This window comes from Stegodyphus dumicola, chromosome 3, assembly GCF_044657685.1.
Source record: "Stegodyphus dumicola isolate Sdum_Otavi_A_Nest chromosome 3, ASM4465768v1".
Taxonomy (NCBI): domain Eukaryota; kingdom Metazoa; phylum Arthropoda; class Arachnida; order Araneae; family Eresidae; genus Stegodyphus; species Stegodyphus dumicola.
In genome coordinates this window covers 241,414,200-241,435,186 of record NC_140770.1, presented here as the reverse complement: position 1 = coordinate 241,435,186, position 20,987 = coordinate 241,414,200, and the positions used below count along the sequence as shown (strand labels likewise).

The window sequence follows — 20,987 nt, the reverse complement described above, 5'->3', positions numbered from 1 at the left end:
ACAAACTTGGTCAGTATAGAGGTTTAGTAAATAGCAGGTAGATTTTATGTCAAACGGCATAGGTTAAAATAAGAAGTAAGATCATAATCAGCATGATTCATTACAAAAGACTGAATGTTGTCACCACTGTTGCTTGTCTAGAGAGAGATCTGATGATTAGAACAAACCTGAAAAGCTTTATGTAGGCACGGTTGGTAAATTTTGAAAGCTAGTTAGGCTCTGTTTGATGCAGTTAGTGTCATAGCTTCCTGTAGAGCTCCAGAAGTTCTAACCCGTTTAATATACTTTAAGGTTCCAATAAGCCATTAAAGCACAAGTGGTAATCAGTTTTTTTGTATTATTTTAAGTCTCACTAGATGCAAAGGATATGTTTTACTTGAATTTTTACATTTTTGTGTTTTATCTTGGGACCACAGTGAGTATTAATGAAAGGCAATAACTCGCTTTAATATGTAGAGATAATTTTTAAGGGTAAGCAGTTAGTTATAAATAAATAAATTAGGTAATTAGATAATCTTAGTCATTGTGGATTTACATGGCCACTATTAAATTTTATTTTTTAACAATATTTGTTAAAAAAGCCCTATTAAAATCTAATAAAATTTCGCAGTTTAAAATACGTGTAATTTATGACATTGATTCTTAAATGATATTAGGATAATTACACATTAAAAACTACAAAATATTTATGTTTTGTAACAACAACACTCAACAAAATATTTATCCGTCATTTTAATATGAAGCCTTCCCAAACATTTTGACTAGTTTATATCGATTTCTTTCTCTTTAAGCATCTTTTCTAAGAATTAGGGATTTGTCTCAATATGCAAACCAATGCCGTTGTTAGTTTCTGCGTGCTTTATCTCCAAACTTGCCAACCTCTCCACAATGTACCTATGAGGGTTTACTTGATCTGGTAAGAGTTAAATAGTCCAAAACCCCCGACAGACATGAAGCAAATTATCGCTATGCCTGAAAGTAACTACAATATCAGACAATGGTTTAAATAAGCCTCTTATTTAAAAAGCACTTACAACATAAAGGCATGTTCTGATGTAAACAAAATCAATTACAGCTCACGGTGACATAATTAAACAAGAACATTCAAATTCAAACTCAAAATGTGGACAAGTGGTCAAAGATTATACAATTTAATTTTAATTTAATCTCACTAATGAAAATGAGGAAATCATATGAAGAAATAGAAATGGGAAATTAGAGTAAAGGCTGAAATTATAAACAATTGGGTAATTTACATAATAATAACTGCACATATCTTTGAAGAATAATTTTCTTTGTGTAATCAGTTTATTTCTTCAACACATTTCCTTTTCATTTTAGAATTTTTGGATTTAATTAAGGATTTTGGTTATTCTAAAAAACATTAAATATACTTAGAATGTATAGAGTGGCTAATTTTATTTCTTTAGTAATATGAACATTCAGAAGAAATATATATGGTAAAGGCCAGTTACAGAGCTGGTGTCGCAGAATTTTTAGAATTTAGTGACACACCGAACAACAAAAATCTAGAAATGGCAAAACTTTTAGAATTTAGAAAGGCACTAGGCAGCAGAATTAGGACCCACAGAGACTGCATCAGATGGGAAAATACCTAGTTCAGCTCTGTGTATGATGCATTAAGACATATTAGAATGTAGTCATCGTTGGCAAGTGTTGAAAGTCAGTCAGGCTCTGTTTGATGCAGTTAGTGTCGTAGCTTTGTGTTGAGTTTCAGGGGTTGTAACCCAGTCCAATATACTTTAAGGCTCCAATATGCCGTTAAAGCACCAGTGGTGATAAGTTGTTTTGTACTATTTTAAGTCTCACTAGATGCAAAGAATAAGTTTTACTAGGAATTTTTACATTTTTGTATTTTATCTTGTGACCACAGTGAGTATTAATGAAAGGCAATAACTCGCTTTAATATGCAGAGATAATTTTTAAGGGTAAACAGTTAGTTATCAATAATTAAATTAGGTAGTTTAATAACATTAGTTATTATGGATTTACATGGCCACTATTAAATTTTATTTTTTAATAATATTTGTTAAAAAAGCCCTATTAAAATCACAATCTAATAAAATTTCACAGTTGATTCTTAAACAGTATTAGGATAATTACACATTAAAAGCTACAAAACATTTATGTTTTGTAACAACACTCAACAAAATATTTATACATCATTTTAATTTGAAGCCTTCCCACACATTTTGGCTAGTTTATATCGATTTCCTTCTCTTTAAGCATCTTGTCTCTATATGCAAACCAATGATCTTGATAGTTTCTGTGTGCTTTATCTCCTAACTTGTCAACCTCACCACACTGTGCCTATGAGGGCTTACTTGATCTGGTAAAAGTTAAATAGTCCAAAACTCCTGACAGACGTGAAGCATATTATTGCTATGTCTCAAAGTAACTACACTATCAGACAAAGGTTTAAATAAGGATCTCTTTTAAAAAGAACTTAAAACATAAAAGCATGTTCTGATGCTAACAAAATCAATTACAGCTCACGGTGAAGTAATTAAACGAGAACAGTCAAATTCAAACTAGAAATGTGGATTAGTGGTCAAAGATTATAGAATTTAATTTAAATTTAATCTGGCTCAGTAACTCTATCATATGAGGAAATGGAGAAATTATAGTAAAGGCTGAAATCATAAATAATTGGTTAATTTACATAATAAAAACTGCACATATCTTTGAAGAATAATTTTCTTTATGCATTCAGTTTCCTTCTTCAACACATTTCCTTTTTATTTTTGATTTTTTGGATTTAATTAAGGATTTCTGTTATTCTAAATAACACTAAATGCATTTAGAATGTACAGAAAAAGTGGCTAATTTTATTTCTTTAGTAATATGAATATTCAGAAGAAATATGAAATATATATGGTAAAGGCCGGTTACAGAGCTGATGTGGCATTTAGAACTGTCACTGGAAGCATTTAGAAAGGCACTAGGCAAGATAATTTAGTATCTACAAAGATTGCATCGAGTGGGAAAATGCCTAGTTGAAATTAGAGAGATTCAGGAGGCGTTAAGAAGACTGAATACAAGCAGCACTGAAAAGAAAACAATCAAGTGTCGGAATTGTCGAGTGGAAGGACATGTCTGCAGGAATCGTCTCGTGAACTAAGAGCAGGAGTCAGCTCCCATTAAACCAAACCAGGGAAAACTAAAATGTGGCAATCTCACAGAGTAAATGTTGCCAGGCAGATATGCAGCCCCTTTGAAAGTTCTCCAGATCTCTTGAATGAGCAGCGGAGATAACGGACTGTTTGTCAAAGGATACATATAAATAAGCATTCTGATCATCAATACAAAAGCAAATGTAACGAGTAGATGTAGGTCAGGAACTGAATGAAACGTTGGGTTAGATTCCATCCTGTGTGTCCTTACAAATAGTGACAAGTGATAAGATTCCGATTGAAGGTAAAATAAACATTCACCGTTACCTTCAGAAATGAGACCCACAAGCATTTGGTGTTTGTCACTAACACTATGCACAATATTCAGACTGGACTTTTTATGGAAATATGACTTTATGCTTGACTTTAAATATAACGAGATACACTCTGCAAAGAAAGATATATAGCCAGCTGTGTTTGAAATGAAAAACAACATTCCTTCAGCTCACCAAATAACAACAAAAACAGATATCACCATTCCTTCGATGACAGAATTATTAATAACTGGTTCATAAAAAACAGCAATAGCTTCAAATTTGGAATAAATACCCTAAAAATAGCCCATGAGATATAATAGTAGCCTCAACATTAGTAGACCTTTAAAAAAATTTCATTCCAGTGAAAGTGGCAAATGTCAGCCACAGATCAAGAACCACCCAGAAGGGTGAAGTGTTAGCAGCATGCACTCCAGTCACATGCGCTTACAAAGCCCCACCTGTAATTCCGAGAGGCAACTGGGAAATTAATGGAAGAACTTCTGCAGAGTGCAAACTTAATCAACGAACAAAGATGTGCAGCAGAGAAAACAATTAAAAGAATGGTGGAACTAATAAGAGATGGCAGCTGCTGCTTTCTCAAAATTGAATATCCAATGTTCTGAAGAAAATAAAAGGCATTCTAACAGTACAGCATTTCAGATACATGAAGGCATTAAACAAGGTTCCAGAAAGCTTTTTCTGAAGTTCAACAAGAAACGATTCTAAGAAGTGGTGGCGATCTTGTGATGCTTGCACAACCAAGAGAGGACTGAAGACACGTAGCCAGGGAAGGCTGCAGCCATACAACATAGGAACACCTTTTGAACAAACTGCTCTGGGCATACTTGGACCTTTGCCACACACAAATTGGCAGCAAATACAACCTCATTGTCATGGATTATTTTATAAAGTGGCCTGAAGCATACCCAATTCCAGACCAGGAGGCTGTCACAAGAGCTGAATTTCTGTTACAGAACTGGGTGTCCAGGTTTCGGACTCTCTTCCAGATTCATTCCAACCAGAGCAGGAACTTCACTTTGGTTGTGTTTAAGGGACTCTGCAACTAATTGGAAATCAAGAAAACACAGATGGCCCTGTTACATCCACAATCTGATGGCATGGTGCAACTATTTAACTGTATAATTTTGAACCACCTCTCACTCATGAATGGTACACAGCTTTGCACGGGAGCGGATCAACAACTCGACAGACAGGCTGAAGAAGAGATATGATGCAAGAGCCACCAAATATCAGTTTCAGGAAAACAACGAGGTGTGGCTGTAAAATCCGGGTCATCATATGGGTGTTACACAGCTTTTCACGGGAGCGGATCAACAACTCGACAGACAGGCTGAAGAAGAGATATGATGCAAGAGCCACCAAATATCAGTTTCAGGAAAACAACGAGGTGTGGCTGTAAAATCCGGGTCATCATATGGGTGTTTCTCCCAAACTGTGGTCACAGTGGGAGGGTTCCCTATAGAGTCTTCAACAAATTGAGAGTTCCTATATAGTCCTCAACAAAATTCCAAACCTAAGGTCAACCATTATGATAGATAGCCCCATACTAGGGCCACACAGTACATACTGGTTCTCATTCTTAAGTGTAAACATAAATCCTGTAGATTAATTTTCCTTTATAATTTGAGCATATAACTTGTACATAGTTACTTGTAAATAGTGTAAATATTAGTTTCTTTTATCTTTGTTTACATTATTTATTTGTTTTGTTACCTTTTTATGGCTTTGTCTGTTTGTACTGAATTTGGATCCTGACCATGTATTGTACTGCCCAGGATGTGCCCAAGGACTCTTGGGAGGGGGGCAGCGTTGCAAAATGCCCCCACAAAGCATGTTGAAATGAAGCTCCTCTAGCGAAGTGAAAAAAGAAGTCTGCCGGTTGAGCAGCATGAGCCAATGGCTTAGGCGAGCTTAGAGTTGCCAGATTTGGTTGTGAAATTGCCCACTGGGCAGTATTTGGCGACAAAATTGGCAATATGTCATACACTGAAGCTGTCTTCACTGTTATAGCCTGAAGGCTGTGTTGCTGATTGTATCAGCATGTTTGTCATACTTTTTTGATGAGTGTAAATGTGACTTTGGAAGTGTCCTGCGTAATACTGTTTATTGGAAAATTAACTGTGTTTTGATTCCTCATTAAGTGTTATCATCAATTACTAAAAATCCACAAACTCGTAAGAATGCAACAAAATTCTCAATGGCAGAACTCAACAAACATTTTTTCATAACAACTAATCAAAATCCAAGATTTAAAAATCTTTTTTCAACAACTATCAAGCTTATGACAAATGTGTAAAAATACTTTTACCATTATTAATGGAAAAAAAATAGTCACATTTCTCTCAAAAATAATCAAGATCTTCATTAACAAAACTAAAATCTCAAAATAATATAAGTGAAAAGACCATGCTAAGATCCATACATCTTTTTAAGATTGCTTTACAAAAATAGCCTATTCTTCAAATAAACATGATGTGCAATCAGATAACCAACCAATTAACTTTTTTCAAGAGCTAAATATCTTTGTGAGCAAGTTATAGACAGAAATACATCACAATTAACCCGTCAAAAATAAATAATACAAATAATTCTAATTTATCAAAAATTATGAAGAAATACCTTTCTCTGCTAGCTAATAGCACATATCTTGTGACTTCTTCATAAATAAGTAAACTTTATGAAAAGAGATGCAACAAAAATTTGCAAAAAATGTTAACAGGTACTGTTTTCATACAATTTTACCAATTCCGAAAATGACAAAATAATAAATTTTCAATAATTAAATTTACCTTTAAAACTTTTTTTTTTCTTTGTAAAATCAGCAGATTTGTTTTCCAAAAGATTTACTTAGTTAAAAAAAATTATTTTGTTCTACAATTTCAAAGTGATAAAAAATCAATAAAGCTTTTGACATCCAAAATATCTTGCTGTACACAATTCTCTGTTTTACAGGAATTCAATTTGCTTGGTATTTAAAATCCAAGGTGCCCACCAGCGGCCGAACAGATTGCCTGTTTACTGGATAGTTCAGTCCAAGGTTTGAATTTTGCAAACGGGCTGGCTGCATGGTGTTTTCCATGGTTTTCCCCATGTGTTATAGGAGCATGCATGTGTAATATGCATTTGAGTCAGTTTTGCTTAGAAGGTTCTCTACAAGGGCCTCATTTCACTTAGGCAGATAGCCCTTGAGTGCTTTGCCATAATCAAATAAACCAAACCAATCAGAATCCAAGATGGATATCCACTACATCCCTTCAGTATATTTGGAAAAACTACTGCATCCCACTTGATACTGAAATGCTACACTGAAAGGTGTAAACTTTAGCAAGTTAATGATAAATTTTATTTATCTTTTTGAAATAATCTTTGACTCTGTGATGATATGTTTTTTAAGGGCAATTATTTAGCAATCAAATTTACCACAGAGAATTGCTCATAATATTTTGAATTACAATGAAGTAATATAACTATTTTCATTGTTTTCTCACCATATTATAGATAAATGTTAAAATACATTTTCATAGCATTCATAAAATCTCAATTTGCTGTATAAATCACAAAAAATAGAGAGAACAAATTTTTTTTCAGTCTATGAAATGTTACACGACTTAACGGTGATTTTATATGACCTATCAGCATTTAAATTTTATATATGATACATTTTATTCAAGAATTAAAACTAAACTTATCTAATAAATTATTATATGTCTGAATTCTTAAAAAAGATAAAAAAAGGATGTAATTTTCTTGCATATCAGAATTAATAATGATAATGAAAACATTTAATAATTACAAGTTGTGTACACCACATTTTTTTCAATTGTTTTCAAAAACAACATGGAAAGCTCTTGTTACCAACTCAGTTGACTTCTTATTTATTAACAAATTCATTTTTTCATTTAAGTTGAACTGCAGTGTAGCCATTTTAAGGACAACAGAATTACACCATCAGATAAGAAAATGTAACAAAATGGCAGCAAGATGTTTATTCTACTTTGAAGCATATTTTAAGAAATTTCACTACATATAAATAATAACAACAACAGAAATCACAACTCTATGCATTACCTCCCTAAATATAAATTTTTTAATTTTTATTTTCTTACCTTTCTTAATTTTTGTATACTACAGCCAAATATATTCTTGAAAATATGTCTAAGAGCATAAAATTTTAAAATTTGGAGTAAAATGGCATCTTAATTTATTAAGCTGCAAGCAGGGAAAACACTTTAAAAAAGTACTGAAGTTTAATAAACATTTGAAAATAATAATACTTAAAAATAATAATACTTAAAGAAAACTTCTACAGTACTTTATCAAAGAATAGTTTGGAAATATGTTGAAGGTGTTTCAGAAAAATCTGACAATTACCACAATTATCATGATGCAATAAAAACACAAAGATAATTTCATGTGCGTAAAAAATTGTTGCATTCATTTTATTGCTAATAATAGCTGGCTAAATTTAAAACTTGAAATATATAAAATATGTATCTCAGAAGGTGATGATTTGAAAAGACCAAACATTATCTTCAGAGCAGAACTAGAAATTGACATGAATATTTTAAATGCTACATTGAAAGGTTTGAAAATGTGGTAGACAATGTACTTCATCTATTGAATAATTCACTTTGCTAGGCAAGAAAATTTCAGATTTAAAAGATATGCAAATACTGCAAATGTTAAATACAATAATTATTAAAGTTAAATAATTTTGTATTTTAAATTTAATTTTCTGTTATATTATACTTTTTCATTTATTCGCAAATTTGTTTTGTAATATTATTATTTTGTAATATATATATGTATGTATATTAAAGAAAATTTGAAATATTATATTCACAATATGAAATAAAAGAGAAATTATCTCTTTTTCTTGACAATTCAAATACTGATTTCACCAAAATGCATTTTTTGTTTAAATGGACTTTGAAATACAAAAATTTACTCCGTGAGCAAAAATACATATTTTGATAGAAAGATACACACGATTACCTGTCTTAGGCATATTAGATTTGTAGTTAATGCAAGATCCAGAGCTGGATGTTTCAGAGCTTGAGGGTGATAATCTGACTTTAGGAATGGTAGTAGGTATCTGCAAAAAGTGGTAGGTAAACTATTTAATTTTTTATAAAGAAACAACACACAAAATATTAAATTATATTGTTTCTCTAATAAAAATTTTCATTTCCCTTGGTACTTCCCAGATGTGCAGATGCTGCTAAAAAGTAAATGAAAAACAAAATATAAATTTACTTCCACCCATTCATTTGACGATTTATTATGCTATTTGAATTTCCATACTACTAATATTTGTTCAGCTTTGTAGTTTTATTTATTTATTTAAAGTTGTATATTAAAGTTGTTTATATTAACCAACCAGTTAGTTTATGTTTATGACTTTTACTGTCACTTCTCCCTTTCATTTTCCTGGCAGACTGCAAATTAGTTCATGAGTATTTATAGTGAGGTTTTCAGATTACAAAACAGAGCACTTTCTGCTTCTCGAGGCCACATTTCTAGGTGGCTAGATCAGGTAAGATTTATAGTCTTCAGCCATTCATTATAATTGCCGATACTAATCTCCATGGTAAGTGAGCCAACTTTGCGTTAAATAGATTTGTGCAGCCTCTGGCTACTTACTAGCTTGTTTAAATTTAATTTTACATTTGAATTTGGGGTTGTTTAAAGTTATCTCATCAGAAGTGGTGGCTGATTTGTAAGCACCAGTGAATTCTGCTTTTCTTAGTTTTAAATAAAAGGGTTTTACACCCCCTTCTCAAGTTCTAATTGTTATCTTAGAATTACCAATAATTTGTTTAACATCTACCAAGAGTTTGGACACTATTAGATGATAACAAAACATACCAAACTTTATAATTGTTTTTCACAATATAAAACCCATTTCACCAGGCGAAACAGTAACCTTACGTTTGGTATAGACTTTAATCAAAACTTTAATAGATTCCAAAGGAGGAAAAAAAAAAAAAAAAAAATTGTCCCTCTTTGCCAAGAACAAAAAATCTATGGAGTTATGGAACTGGTAAACAAAGGCCTATACTGTTTGATTCCTAAAGATCCTTCAACTTCTAACCAAACAAAAGTTAAAACAGCTATTAAATCTTCTCATATTAGTTTAAAAACCAACTCAGTTTAAAAAATTCCCTCATTCCAACTTTTGCTAACTGTAGTGAGCTTTATGCTCTTTCCAATGTTGAAAAGCTGAAATTTCTTTTCAACCTACAGTTTTTAACTTGGGAATAATATCATATCCTTTAGCCAAATACGAGGGCCATCCAGGAAGTAGATTACGTTTCCGTCTGTGTCCGCTAGGGGCGGGGCTAGCGCGGCCATCTTGGGGTCAGAGCGTTGCGCAGCTCAGTCTGCATCTAGCCGTGCTAGTGAGAGGTTCGTGCTGTGCTCCGTTCAGATACTGTGACGGTTTGAAATGTCTGCGTTAATTGAAAATCCCGCGAGCTGCGAGGTGCGCTCAGTAATAAGGTTTCTGACTGCAAAAAACTGTAAACCGATAGAAATCTATCGGCAGCTTCGTGAAGTGTATGGGGACAATATTATCACTGAAGGTGGAGTGCGTCAGTGGGTCATAAGATTTCAAAATGGCCGAACCAATGTTCACGACGAAGATCGAAGTGGGAGACCCAGCATAGTGACCGCCGAACTTCTCGAAAAAGTCGATGCTAAAGTCCGTGAAAATCGAAATTTCACAATAACGGAACTTTCTTTGAGTTTTCCACAAATTTCGCGAAGTTTGTTGCACGAAATCATCAGCGAAAAGCTTGGTTACCACAAGTTTTGTGCAAGATGGAAGGCAAGAAGAGGTAACGAAGTGGTTGAAGGCGCAGGCGGCCGAATTTTTCGACGAAGGAATTTCCAAGCTCGTACATTGCTACGATAAATGCCTTAATTTGTATGGTGACTATGTAGAAAAGTAGTATTTGAGTGTGGCTTTCATCTGTATATAATAAAATTTGTTTCCTATACTTTGTTTATTTTTTTATTCCAAAACGTAATCTACTTTCTGGATAGCCCTCGTATTTAGTTTCTAGATTTTCCCCTTTACTTTCTAACAATATAGACACTATTAAAGATTCTTTTGAAGTCATAAATAAATTTAAAGATATTTCTCTCCAGTGTTCACTTATGGTTTCTTTTGATGTTAAATTAAACAATGATTTCAGTTGAGGAAGCACTAAAATGTCTTGGAAACAGATTAAGAATTTCATTTCACATAAACTAAAATTAAGGAGTTGATTTTTTTCACTAAAGCTTCTTTGAATCTTCTTTGAATATTTTTTCAAAAATTGGAGTAAAAACTTAGTTTATTTATTTTTTTTTTCCTATTTTATTTGATATCATTTCTAATGTAATTCTGACTTTAAAAATAAAAATTCATCATTTAAGGGTTAAGATAAACTATTACAAGAAGAAATCTCCTTATCTAATGTAGATGTTATGCAGCACGATACAGTCCTGAAATAGGATGAGGAAAACATTACCTCGTCTCTTTTAATGAAATAAATTGCACCATAAATACTTCTCTTCCAGTATTATGCAATACAAACTAAGAGGATACCCAAATTCATAAATCCGAAAAATAGAGTGTCATAACAGATTCATCCTTTCCAGATTCGAAGAATAAAGCACGAATTTCTTTTGATTTTAAATTATATTAAAAATCTTCATGTTCCACCCTTCAAAATATTTGCTTAAATATTTGGAAATCAAAGGTTTATTGAAAAATCATTTTTTTCTTTTAATCTTACATACATATATGTGAAAAAAAAATACGCAGATCAAAAATATAATTTAAATTAGCAATAGCCCCTTAATTCCTTATTTTAATTTGGATATTTCCCCTTTCCATCCTTTAGGCCCACCAGTGACCGAGCGGTAAAGTCGCTGAACACTGGTAGTTCGGTCCGAGGTTCGAATCCCGCGAACGGGCTGGCTGCATGGGCGTTTTCGTGGTTTTCCCCATGTGTAACGTGTATACGAGCCAGTTTCCCTTAGAAAGTCCTCCACGAAGGCATCCCTTCCCTTAGGCAGATAGCCCTAGTGTGCTTTGCCATAATTAAATACACACACACACACACTTTCCATCCTTTACATAATAATGATGCCATAGGTAATTCAGAACTTAAAATTTCAAGAACTGAAACCTTTCTCTAAGTTTCCGTATTGAATAACTTTGACATAATACACTTTCTTTCTGTACCTTGCCCTAGCTATACTGGTGCTGCACTGCTTTCTTCTTAAAGTAAAGATATCTAAAATGTAAATATTTCATCTTGGAGCAGGCATGATTAGTATGCTAATTTGTCTATGGCCATAAAATTGTGAAGTAAACTAAAAGAACATTATTAAAATCTGCTATGACTATGTCTCACTGCATCTACATATCTTCCAAGCTTATTCATTACGGATCTACTATGCATGCTTCAACATCTACCAGTGTCATTCCCAGATCATCATACATGCTCAAGTCACAGGAAACATTTGTTTTTCTGGAAAATCTGTAGATATTTCAAAACAAAAAAAAATTTACTTCTAGAGAATCAACCACTAAACTACGCCGTTATGTAATGCTTATGAACGAAAAATTATGTCTGACAAATGACGACCATTTTCAAACACAAATGTGAAGTCACTCTCAAAAGCTAGCATCCACTCTTGCCATAGTTTCTTCTTTGATTATGGCATGTATTGAAATCTTCAATCTTTCAAGCGTGCATGGTTTGCCTTTAAAGACATATGACTTCAAGAAACCACGTAGATAAAAATTGCACATGGAAAGGTCGAGTGAGTGTAGAGGCCATTGGAAATCCCAAAAGTGTGAAATCACATGATTAGGGAATGCAGTTCGAATAGCAGCCATGGCAGATCACATGGGCAGTGGCCCCCATCCTGTTGAAAGCACACTGATGCCCTATTGATTCCTTGCCTGTGAAGGTCAAGTAATAGTAGAAAGAAGGGTTTTAAACATGTTGACATAGTGGTCTGAAGAAACTGTTACTGTCACTCCGTCCCCTTCAAAAAAGAAAGACCTGAAAATTCTGCACTTACCAATACCACACTAAACAGTCACTTTTGGACTGTGCAGTGGTCACTCATGTAATCCATGAGGATTTTCTGAACCCAGGATCTACAGTTTTGTTTATTAGCTAGCCTGTTTTGATGAAAACAGGCTTCATTGCTCATTATCATGGTCAAATCCTCATTTTCTTCAAACATGTCAAGTACTGTTTGACAAAAAGTGAGATGTTACTAATCCTGCTCCTTCAACTATTGGACTACCATAATTTTATACAGGTGAAACCGTAGGTCTTTGTGTAAAATTCTCTGCACAGAGCTTTGAGGCATTCGCAGCTCTGCAGAGTGTTGCCTAGCAGAGTGACAGGGACTTCAGATCTTTGTTTCTTATTCAATCCACATTCTCTGGTGCTCTGACAATTTTGGCAGGGTCAGGTGGTTTGCTTTTCATTAATTAAAGAACAATCATGCAAAGTATGAATAATAGAATGAATAAAGTACTAAGAATGGTATTCTGGTTGGAGACATCACCATGATGACTGATGCAAAATTTTTGCCTGAAGAGACAGTGGGTAATTATTACTGACTCACCATGTTTCACATATGTGTCATAAGCAAATACGTGGTGTTCTCGAGTCCACAATGGCATGATGAATACTATGGCAACTCAAGGTGAGTTGAAAGCCATCTCCCACACTACCCTCCACATACATTCCAAAAAACATCTGTTTCCTGTGACTCATCCTGTATTTGAGTACTTAACGTCTGCCACCACTACAAGCTTGTACTATTTTATGCTTCAACATCTCCTTATAATAGCAATCAACACTTCCCAAATCACATATTTACTATATGTATGCAAGATAAAAAATACGAAAGCAAATTTCTAATTTTAATTGGCAATAGTTCCTTTTATTCCTCCTTTAAATATGTGTTTTTATGATTCTATCCTAAAAACAGTAACTATTCACAACATATCGACATACACTACATCACTTCAAAATTAATCCACATCATGGGATCTTGCATAACAGAGCAAGGCAGACACCTTTTATCCAATCAGATTAAAGATTTCAATTTAGAACCAAAACTATTTTACTCTTATCTCTCAAGCTTCTTCTAAATGCATTTCTACTTTTCTTGCTTCAAACCAATATGTCACTGCCCACTTCTCTGTGTCGCTCATTGTCTGAAATTTTGCTAAGCTTCCAAAATTGTGTGGTGCATATTGCACCCAAGATGATGTGCGAATCTGAATGTGTGTCTCGAGACTTAGTCATCTAGAAATAAATTAAGTATCTACAACAGTGTTTGTCTGCAAGTTTTATCATTTTATCTACATAATAAACTTCTCCAATCTTTTTACATATTACATTATATAATTTAATATGTAAATATATACATATGTGATGTACCAGCTTTTGTCCAGAATAAATAGATTGGTGAAGAATCATAGATGTAGTCGTAGCTTAAATTATCAGACGATAAGTTTAAAAAATAGGATCCATTTATTATATTTCAGGAGAAAATAGCAGTTACAAAAATTAAGATCTCCGGAGTAAATAAAAAAGAACTACTAATAACTTTTTGTATTAAGTTTACTGCATCGTTATATTAAAGAAAAGACCCCGATATTCCTTTGCGAGTCCTTTTATACCCTCTGGAAAGGTGGAGCTTCCAAGAAATGACGTCAGCCATTCCAGTTCGCTTTAAATATCTCCAGCACTTTCTATAATTGTACGTGTAGAAAAAGGTGGGAAAAACAACTTGACTACGGGGCTGTGGATTTAATTCCATGTACTTTTAAATAAGAGACCATCACCATTAACAAATGAAAAGAACATACAGTTAGAATTTTGAGTGTACTCTTGACTATGGAATTTTATTATTACAAACACAAATTCAATGATTGGAGAGTTAGGTTTGGAGGCAACTTCCCCTTGATAAGTCTGTCTCCTGCCTACTCAACGGTCATTCACATATGCATTTTTTTAAAATGTTTAATTTAATTTTAATTTGTTAAATTGGTAAATTTGTTTTCATGGATTGATTTTGCGCTTGATTTGCTTATGCTTCTGAATTTAAATGATATTGTAGATTAGAATCTTTTATATGTTTGCACATTTTTTTAAAAATTATTTTGGCTTTTTTTAGGATTTAAATTTGCTTTTTTACTTTTATATGTATTTGTTAAAAGTTAAGTTTAAATTTGTTTAAATATATATATAATTTAATATGTAAATATATATATATATATATAATTTAATTATTATAATTAAGGTTGTAAGAACAAATGGAAAAAGACCAATTTAGGTCAAAATTTTTCGCATTGTGCTGCAAAATTAAGGAAATTAGAAGATAAATTTTAGTAAGCTTGCCAAAAAGTTACCAAAAACTGTGGCTCCGAGAAAACTCCAACATAAGCATATTTAGTTGCTATGAAAAGTGTGAAAGAGGAGAAAAAATATTTGAATATTTACAAGTTAAATTAATAAAAAGCTATATGCTAAACAAATTAGGAAATTTTAACACAATAAAAAACAAATCGATTGAATGAGGTAAAATAATAGGCTATATGCTAAATAAAAAGTAAATTATAAAACACAGTAAAATACTAATCAATTGATCAAGGTAAAACACAAAAAAATATATTAAAATTAAGAAGTGGAAAATGGTTAATTAGCCCAATTCGAAGTTCATTTTGGCTTTTCAAGGGAAATTTTTTTTTAAATGAATTTCGAACCAAGCTAAGTCCATTATGCATTTTGCCGAAACAGACAATTGAAACTTTGCACGATAAATTTTTTAATGAATTAAATAAACTGTCTAAAAAACTTTAGTCTCAATTCTCTGTTCCAACTTCCCGACGCGTCTGCATATATTGACACATTAAGGTGTAAAAAATGGAAAGGCAATTCCGATGTACAGAAAAAAAAAATAAATAAATAGCGGTATGCTATTAGTCAAATTTTATATATAAATATATATATACAAACAAACACACACATGCAAATTTAACTATATAATAATTTAAAATGTATTAAAAAATAAAAATTTAGTTTTATTTTTACTTAATTTTTACATTAATTAATGTATTTTAATTTTTCACAAAAATTAAACATTTTATTTCAGTAATTAAATTTATTAATATTATGACTGAATTTACAACTCCCATGACTTTCATTTTTCACGCAACGTCTTTAAAACTCAAATCAGAACTGAATTTTTATTTCCCATTTTATCAAACAACATCATCTTATAGCTCAACCTGATTCAACACCTAATGTTAGTTTTCTTTCTTTCTGTTCACATGCAATACATACCAAGGAACTGTGTATTCATGATGCATATGTATCAGTAAATAAACAATGACTCCAGAATTTAATACCTAAAACATAATTAAACTAAATACTATTTATAAAATCAAGAATGGAGAACACTATAAACTACAAGCTGCAGCAGGGAAGACAGAGCGACTCTGTTATTGAACGGAGTTGTAGAAAGTCTTCTTGCAATATCGCTTGTCAGTACTGATATGATGCTACAGCGTATCTCCCCAGTGAACAAAGTGAGACAAGACAAAATGATACAAAAATTTTAAATAGATATGCAAAAATGCAATTTTTGTATGAAATCATTCACAATCATGTAGCATCATAGAAAAAATTCTTATAGCACAATATACATGCAAAACTCAAAGAAGTTGAACAATTCGGAGTACTGTAAAATTTAATAACTCAACGTATTGGATAATGCTGATAAGTCGCTTAGAGAAATGTACGTGTTGTCTATTACGTGTTGTACGTGATGGGTTTGAAATCAGTGTATTTGGATTATTTTTCATAATACCACTATAAGTATATAGTGATATTTGGTGGCTGAACAGGATTCAAAATTACAAAAGAATATATCAATTCAGTCAACATACATATCACTACATATATTTAAATGATAAAAAAGAAAAAAAAAAAAAAAAAAAAAACCCACACTGTCAGTTTTTTGTCATTTATTTTTATTACGAAATCTTTCATCTTCCTTTGTAGAACAGGATGTGGACCAGTATATGGAGAAGTGGAGGTTTTATGCTATCAGTGCACAAAAACATATAAGAGTAAGTTCGCAATGAGGGATTTATATCAATTGGTTATTATGACGGAATGTTGGAAAAAAATTTAAGAGACTGTAATGATATTAGATGATATACATAAGTCTCCAAATGTGATGATAAATTATAGGGTCCTATTTAGTTTCACTAATAGTTACTTTAATTTTTGAGCCTTTCTTGAATTCTCTTATTTCCCCTCGCATTTCCTCACCAGAGTGTACATGAAGTAGGTGAAAGAAAGTATTTTAACTGTTGGAATGAAAAGGTTAGACAGAGTATAATTTCGCTAGTGAAAGTGCACATTTGCTAGTTTGTTCTCTAGCTTTTAATCTTAGTAGCAGCTACGCATTCTGGCTGTCTAGTTAGTATATCACCATTGTAGATCTCCGAGTCAGGCTGTTAGATTAAAATAAATTGTGTGCTCTGGCATTGCATCTCTACCTTTAAATTTATTTTAAAATTAACTTTTAAGTTCTCACTGCAGGTGGTTAGTGTTTTATGTAAGCATGCAAGTACGTGACTTCTGTTAACTAGTTTGTGATAAATAAAAGGGACTTTTACTCACTTCCCTGAAGTGTCAATTTTCCTGCCTGTGCGAAAAGTCACAAGGCTAAACCCTCAACCAGATCTAGTTACTATTTCATGATAGCAAAACATAAGTAGATTTCACATTTGGCACCCAAATAAATCTGGACCAATGACTGAAAATCAGCCAACTTTCTTGTTGGCCCCATTAACTTCACAAATACCACCAGCTCCTGTAAACCCAATGGAAGGGTTTGGCTTCCTAAGTAGACACAATGCGGAGCTCCATAAAAACCACTGCTACATTTGATGGAAGAACATCAGTCACCAACCTTTTGGAACAGCTGGGCTTTTGCTGTCTCCAATCAAAGAAATGCAAAAGATAATGATAGTGACCGCTGCACTATGAAAACAGGCACCAAGTTTTACAAACGGATTGGAAAAAATTTACTACAAGAAATAGGTAGCAAAACATATATGTTTGAAAGAATGAAAACTTCCCTTGTAAAGGCATTTTCCCTCGTCACAGACAGAGCAAAGCTGGAATCCGAATTATACATCAAGTGCCAATTTAAAGGCGAAGAATTAACATAATTCATTTTAAGGAAAATTCAAGTCATTAATTAACTGTATAAGAAAGGCCCAACAGTGAAATTACCAAGATTATTTTCCCCAACTATAGGCCCAGATTCAAGACTTTATTGAATTGAGAAACCCCAGCACCAGAGAACAACTGTTTAAACTGGCGGTTAAATCTGAAAATCAGAGGGTAGCTAAAAGTATGTATACAACAGATTACAGCCAAAGTAAAATGAATGGATAGTTTCACAGGCCAATAGCAGAAAATAGGAAACAATTTAACGGTGGGAAAACATTTCAGAATACAAAGTATCATTTTGGCAATCGCCAAAGTAGGCCGCAAGATTCTAAACAAGGGGCAGAAAAGCAGCAGTTAAACTAATTCGGGGTGCTGAAGAAAGGAGGGTGCAGTTACCCTGCTCCCATATAAAAATCCCACTAAATTATTATTAAACACAGTGGCCATAAAAAATTTGGTCTTACCACTTATTAAGATTTTGCTAAATGTGCAAGAAAAGCCTTGTCAGATACAGGGGCACAAGCAAATTTAATTTCTGTAAGTTTTTTTTTTTTTTTCGGGGGGCATTTTTAAGAGGTACTGAATACTTAGCGTAGAAAATACCAAATTCATTGTTGCTCAGGGGAAACATTGAACATGTATAGATAAAGGCCATATTTCATGTCCAATTCAAAAATGAGTCTCAAAAGACCAATGCTGTGAAGTTGATAGGGAAAATGACAGACTCCGACTCTGATTCCTGGAATTTTAATGACTCAGACTCCCTCATATATATATGTGTAAGCATATACACATGGGTTACAGCTTATTTTTTTTATATAAAAGAAGTAATAGATGCTACAGAAAAAAATTGACGGCATAGCAAATTATTTATATTAATCAGCATTTATTACGAAATGGAAAAACTGGCATTAGTTATTTCTAAGAAACAGTATAGCTTTGGCGAGATTTTCTTTGTTGGAGGGCCATAAATCCGATTTGATAAACTTCAGAGCTGAAAAGAGTCTTTCCACAAACTTGAGTAGGAGGAAGAGCTGTTACTGTTAGGGCTACTTCTTTTAACTTTTCAGGATAGATTTTTATGAGTTCTAAAAGAGGTTCTTGCAAGTGCAATCATATTTCTTTATTTCTTCAAAGGCCATATAGAAATTCTGTTTGCATTTTTTCATTTTTATATCTAAAGGTTTTTGTTTTTTATTTTCATTTGCTTTGCCTTAACCTTTTCCATATTATCCAAACATATTTCTCATAATCTAATTTATCAATGGAAAAGGATGATAGAGACTCAATTGCAATGTCTGTAGTTTGACTGTCCTGATTCGAATTCTCCACTTGTTCTGAGAATAATTTCATTCTTAATGAAAGTTCATAGATGATCTCTTTGCTTTTTTAATTTGTTCATCATCCAAGAAAATTCGGTGTTCTGGATCTCCATATATTGAACCCAGCAAGATCTCATTGTCTAGCAAACTAGTTTCTCTTTTCTTCATTGAAGAAATGATTCCTTCTGCAATAAACCCTCCATTTCAGAAAGAACAAACATCTCATTCTCACCTCTTGTCAATTCTTCAGATTGCAGCTTTTTTGTGGCTATATATGGTACAGAAAGAAGAGTTTCCAATTCTGCAAGATCATTCCACAGTTTTTCTGTTAGTGAACAATAGGGTTATCTACATGTCCTAAAAAAGTTCTAAATTCTAAAAACCTCTTTATTATAAATATTGCATTGCTTGATCAACAATTGCTCCTTTTAGTTTAATCACTAATGGCAAATATCACATCCATCCTCCTCCCTTATATTTATTTATTAATAGGTCAATAAAATAGAAAATAACTATTTATTAATGTACACAATGTGTAAATAAAAATAATAACTCAGCTTGTCATTAATTTTTTTCAATTCATTTTGATTTCATTTCAAATTCAAATTGTCCAACGAAACTGGAGTCGGAGTCAACCTGTTTTTAGCGACTCCAGCTCCGACTCTTTTTACCCCCAAATCTGCCCGACTCTATGACTCCGACACCACAGCCCTGCAAAAGACTAAATTACTTGTTGTTAGAAATTTGCAGGCCTCAGTGATTCTAGGTATGGATTTCCTCAAAATAGACGGAGCAGAGATCTATTGCTGGTGGAAAGAAATTTTTCTGATAAACCGGGTATTACTCAAATGTCCAACATGAAACTGAATTAAAGAATACCAGCAACTGTACAGTTAAACCATATAGATATGAAAAGGTGATGGAGGACATAATTGAGCAGCATATTCAATACATGTTACAAAATACAATAATTATTCACATCAGCAATCTATATGCTAGCCTGGTAGAATTATGCTGAAAAAAGAATGATTTGCCTTCTACGAGTTTTAAAGCTTGGTGATTTGCTATTGCCTAGAGAAAGCTAAATAGTTTAACCAAATATCCAATTTATCTACTGGCTATAATTGAAGAAGTTATAAGGAAGATAAAATCAACTTCATTTATGACAACCTTAGATCTTACCTCAGGGTATTTTCAAATAGTTATGAAACCTGAGGATGTCCAAAAAACTGCATTCGTAAAAAGTCATGCACTTATGCCTTTCTAAAGTCTGTCCTGGAAAACCCACCTTTATTTACCTTGATAACATAATAGTAATAAAATATGCACTTATAATATCGACAGACATATTAAAGATTTAAATGAAGGTTTCATATTGTTAAGAGAAGCAGGTTTAAAGGTGAACGTAGCCAAATGTAAACCTGCGGCAAAAGAAGTTAGGTGCCCAGGCTGTCAAATTTCTCAAAGGGGCACACAAACTGAAGATTCTAAAATAATCGCAAAAAAGAACTACCTGCTACCAAACCAGAGAAGAAATTAGCCTCATTTTCGGGCATTATGTTCTTATTATCAAACATTTATACACGAGTATGCAAAGATAGCTGAATCATTGTTAAAATTAAAGCAAAAAAAAAGCACAGTTTTCTTGCTCAGTGAGCTATACTCGGAACTCATGCTAAGCTAACAACTAAACAACTGAAAGCAGATGCTCCCTCTTCAGCCTTATATAATTTTCACCCGGCCACAGAGATAGTTCTAGTACTTTCTGCTTCTTAAAACTACTGGAACGCAATATGAGGATTGAATTATGGTTACAGCTAACATAGTAGTAAATTACATTTATTCAATTTCAATACATATTACCGTGATAGAGAGGCCAGACCAAAATATCACCAAGACTGGCGATTTCTCGAC

The 20,987-nt window shown here is 32.8% G+C and overlaps 1 protein-coding gene across 3 annotated transcripts in view; it reads right to left on the bottom strand.

Annotated features, from left to right (window-relative positions):
* Window positions 1–20,987, bottom strand: part of LOC118204494 (uncharacterized) — an 89,291-nt gene that overhangs the window by 15,839 nt on the left and 52,465 nt on the right. For all 3 annotated transcript variants that reach the window (XM_085813970.1, XM_035376806.2, XM_035376807.2), the window contains exon 12: window positions 8,468–8,567. In XM_085813970.1, coding sequence (XP_085670096.1) covers window positions 8,468–8,567 — 100 coding nt within the window. The remainder of the gene's footprint in view (window positions 1–8,467; window positions 8,568–20,987) is intronic.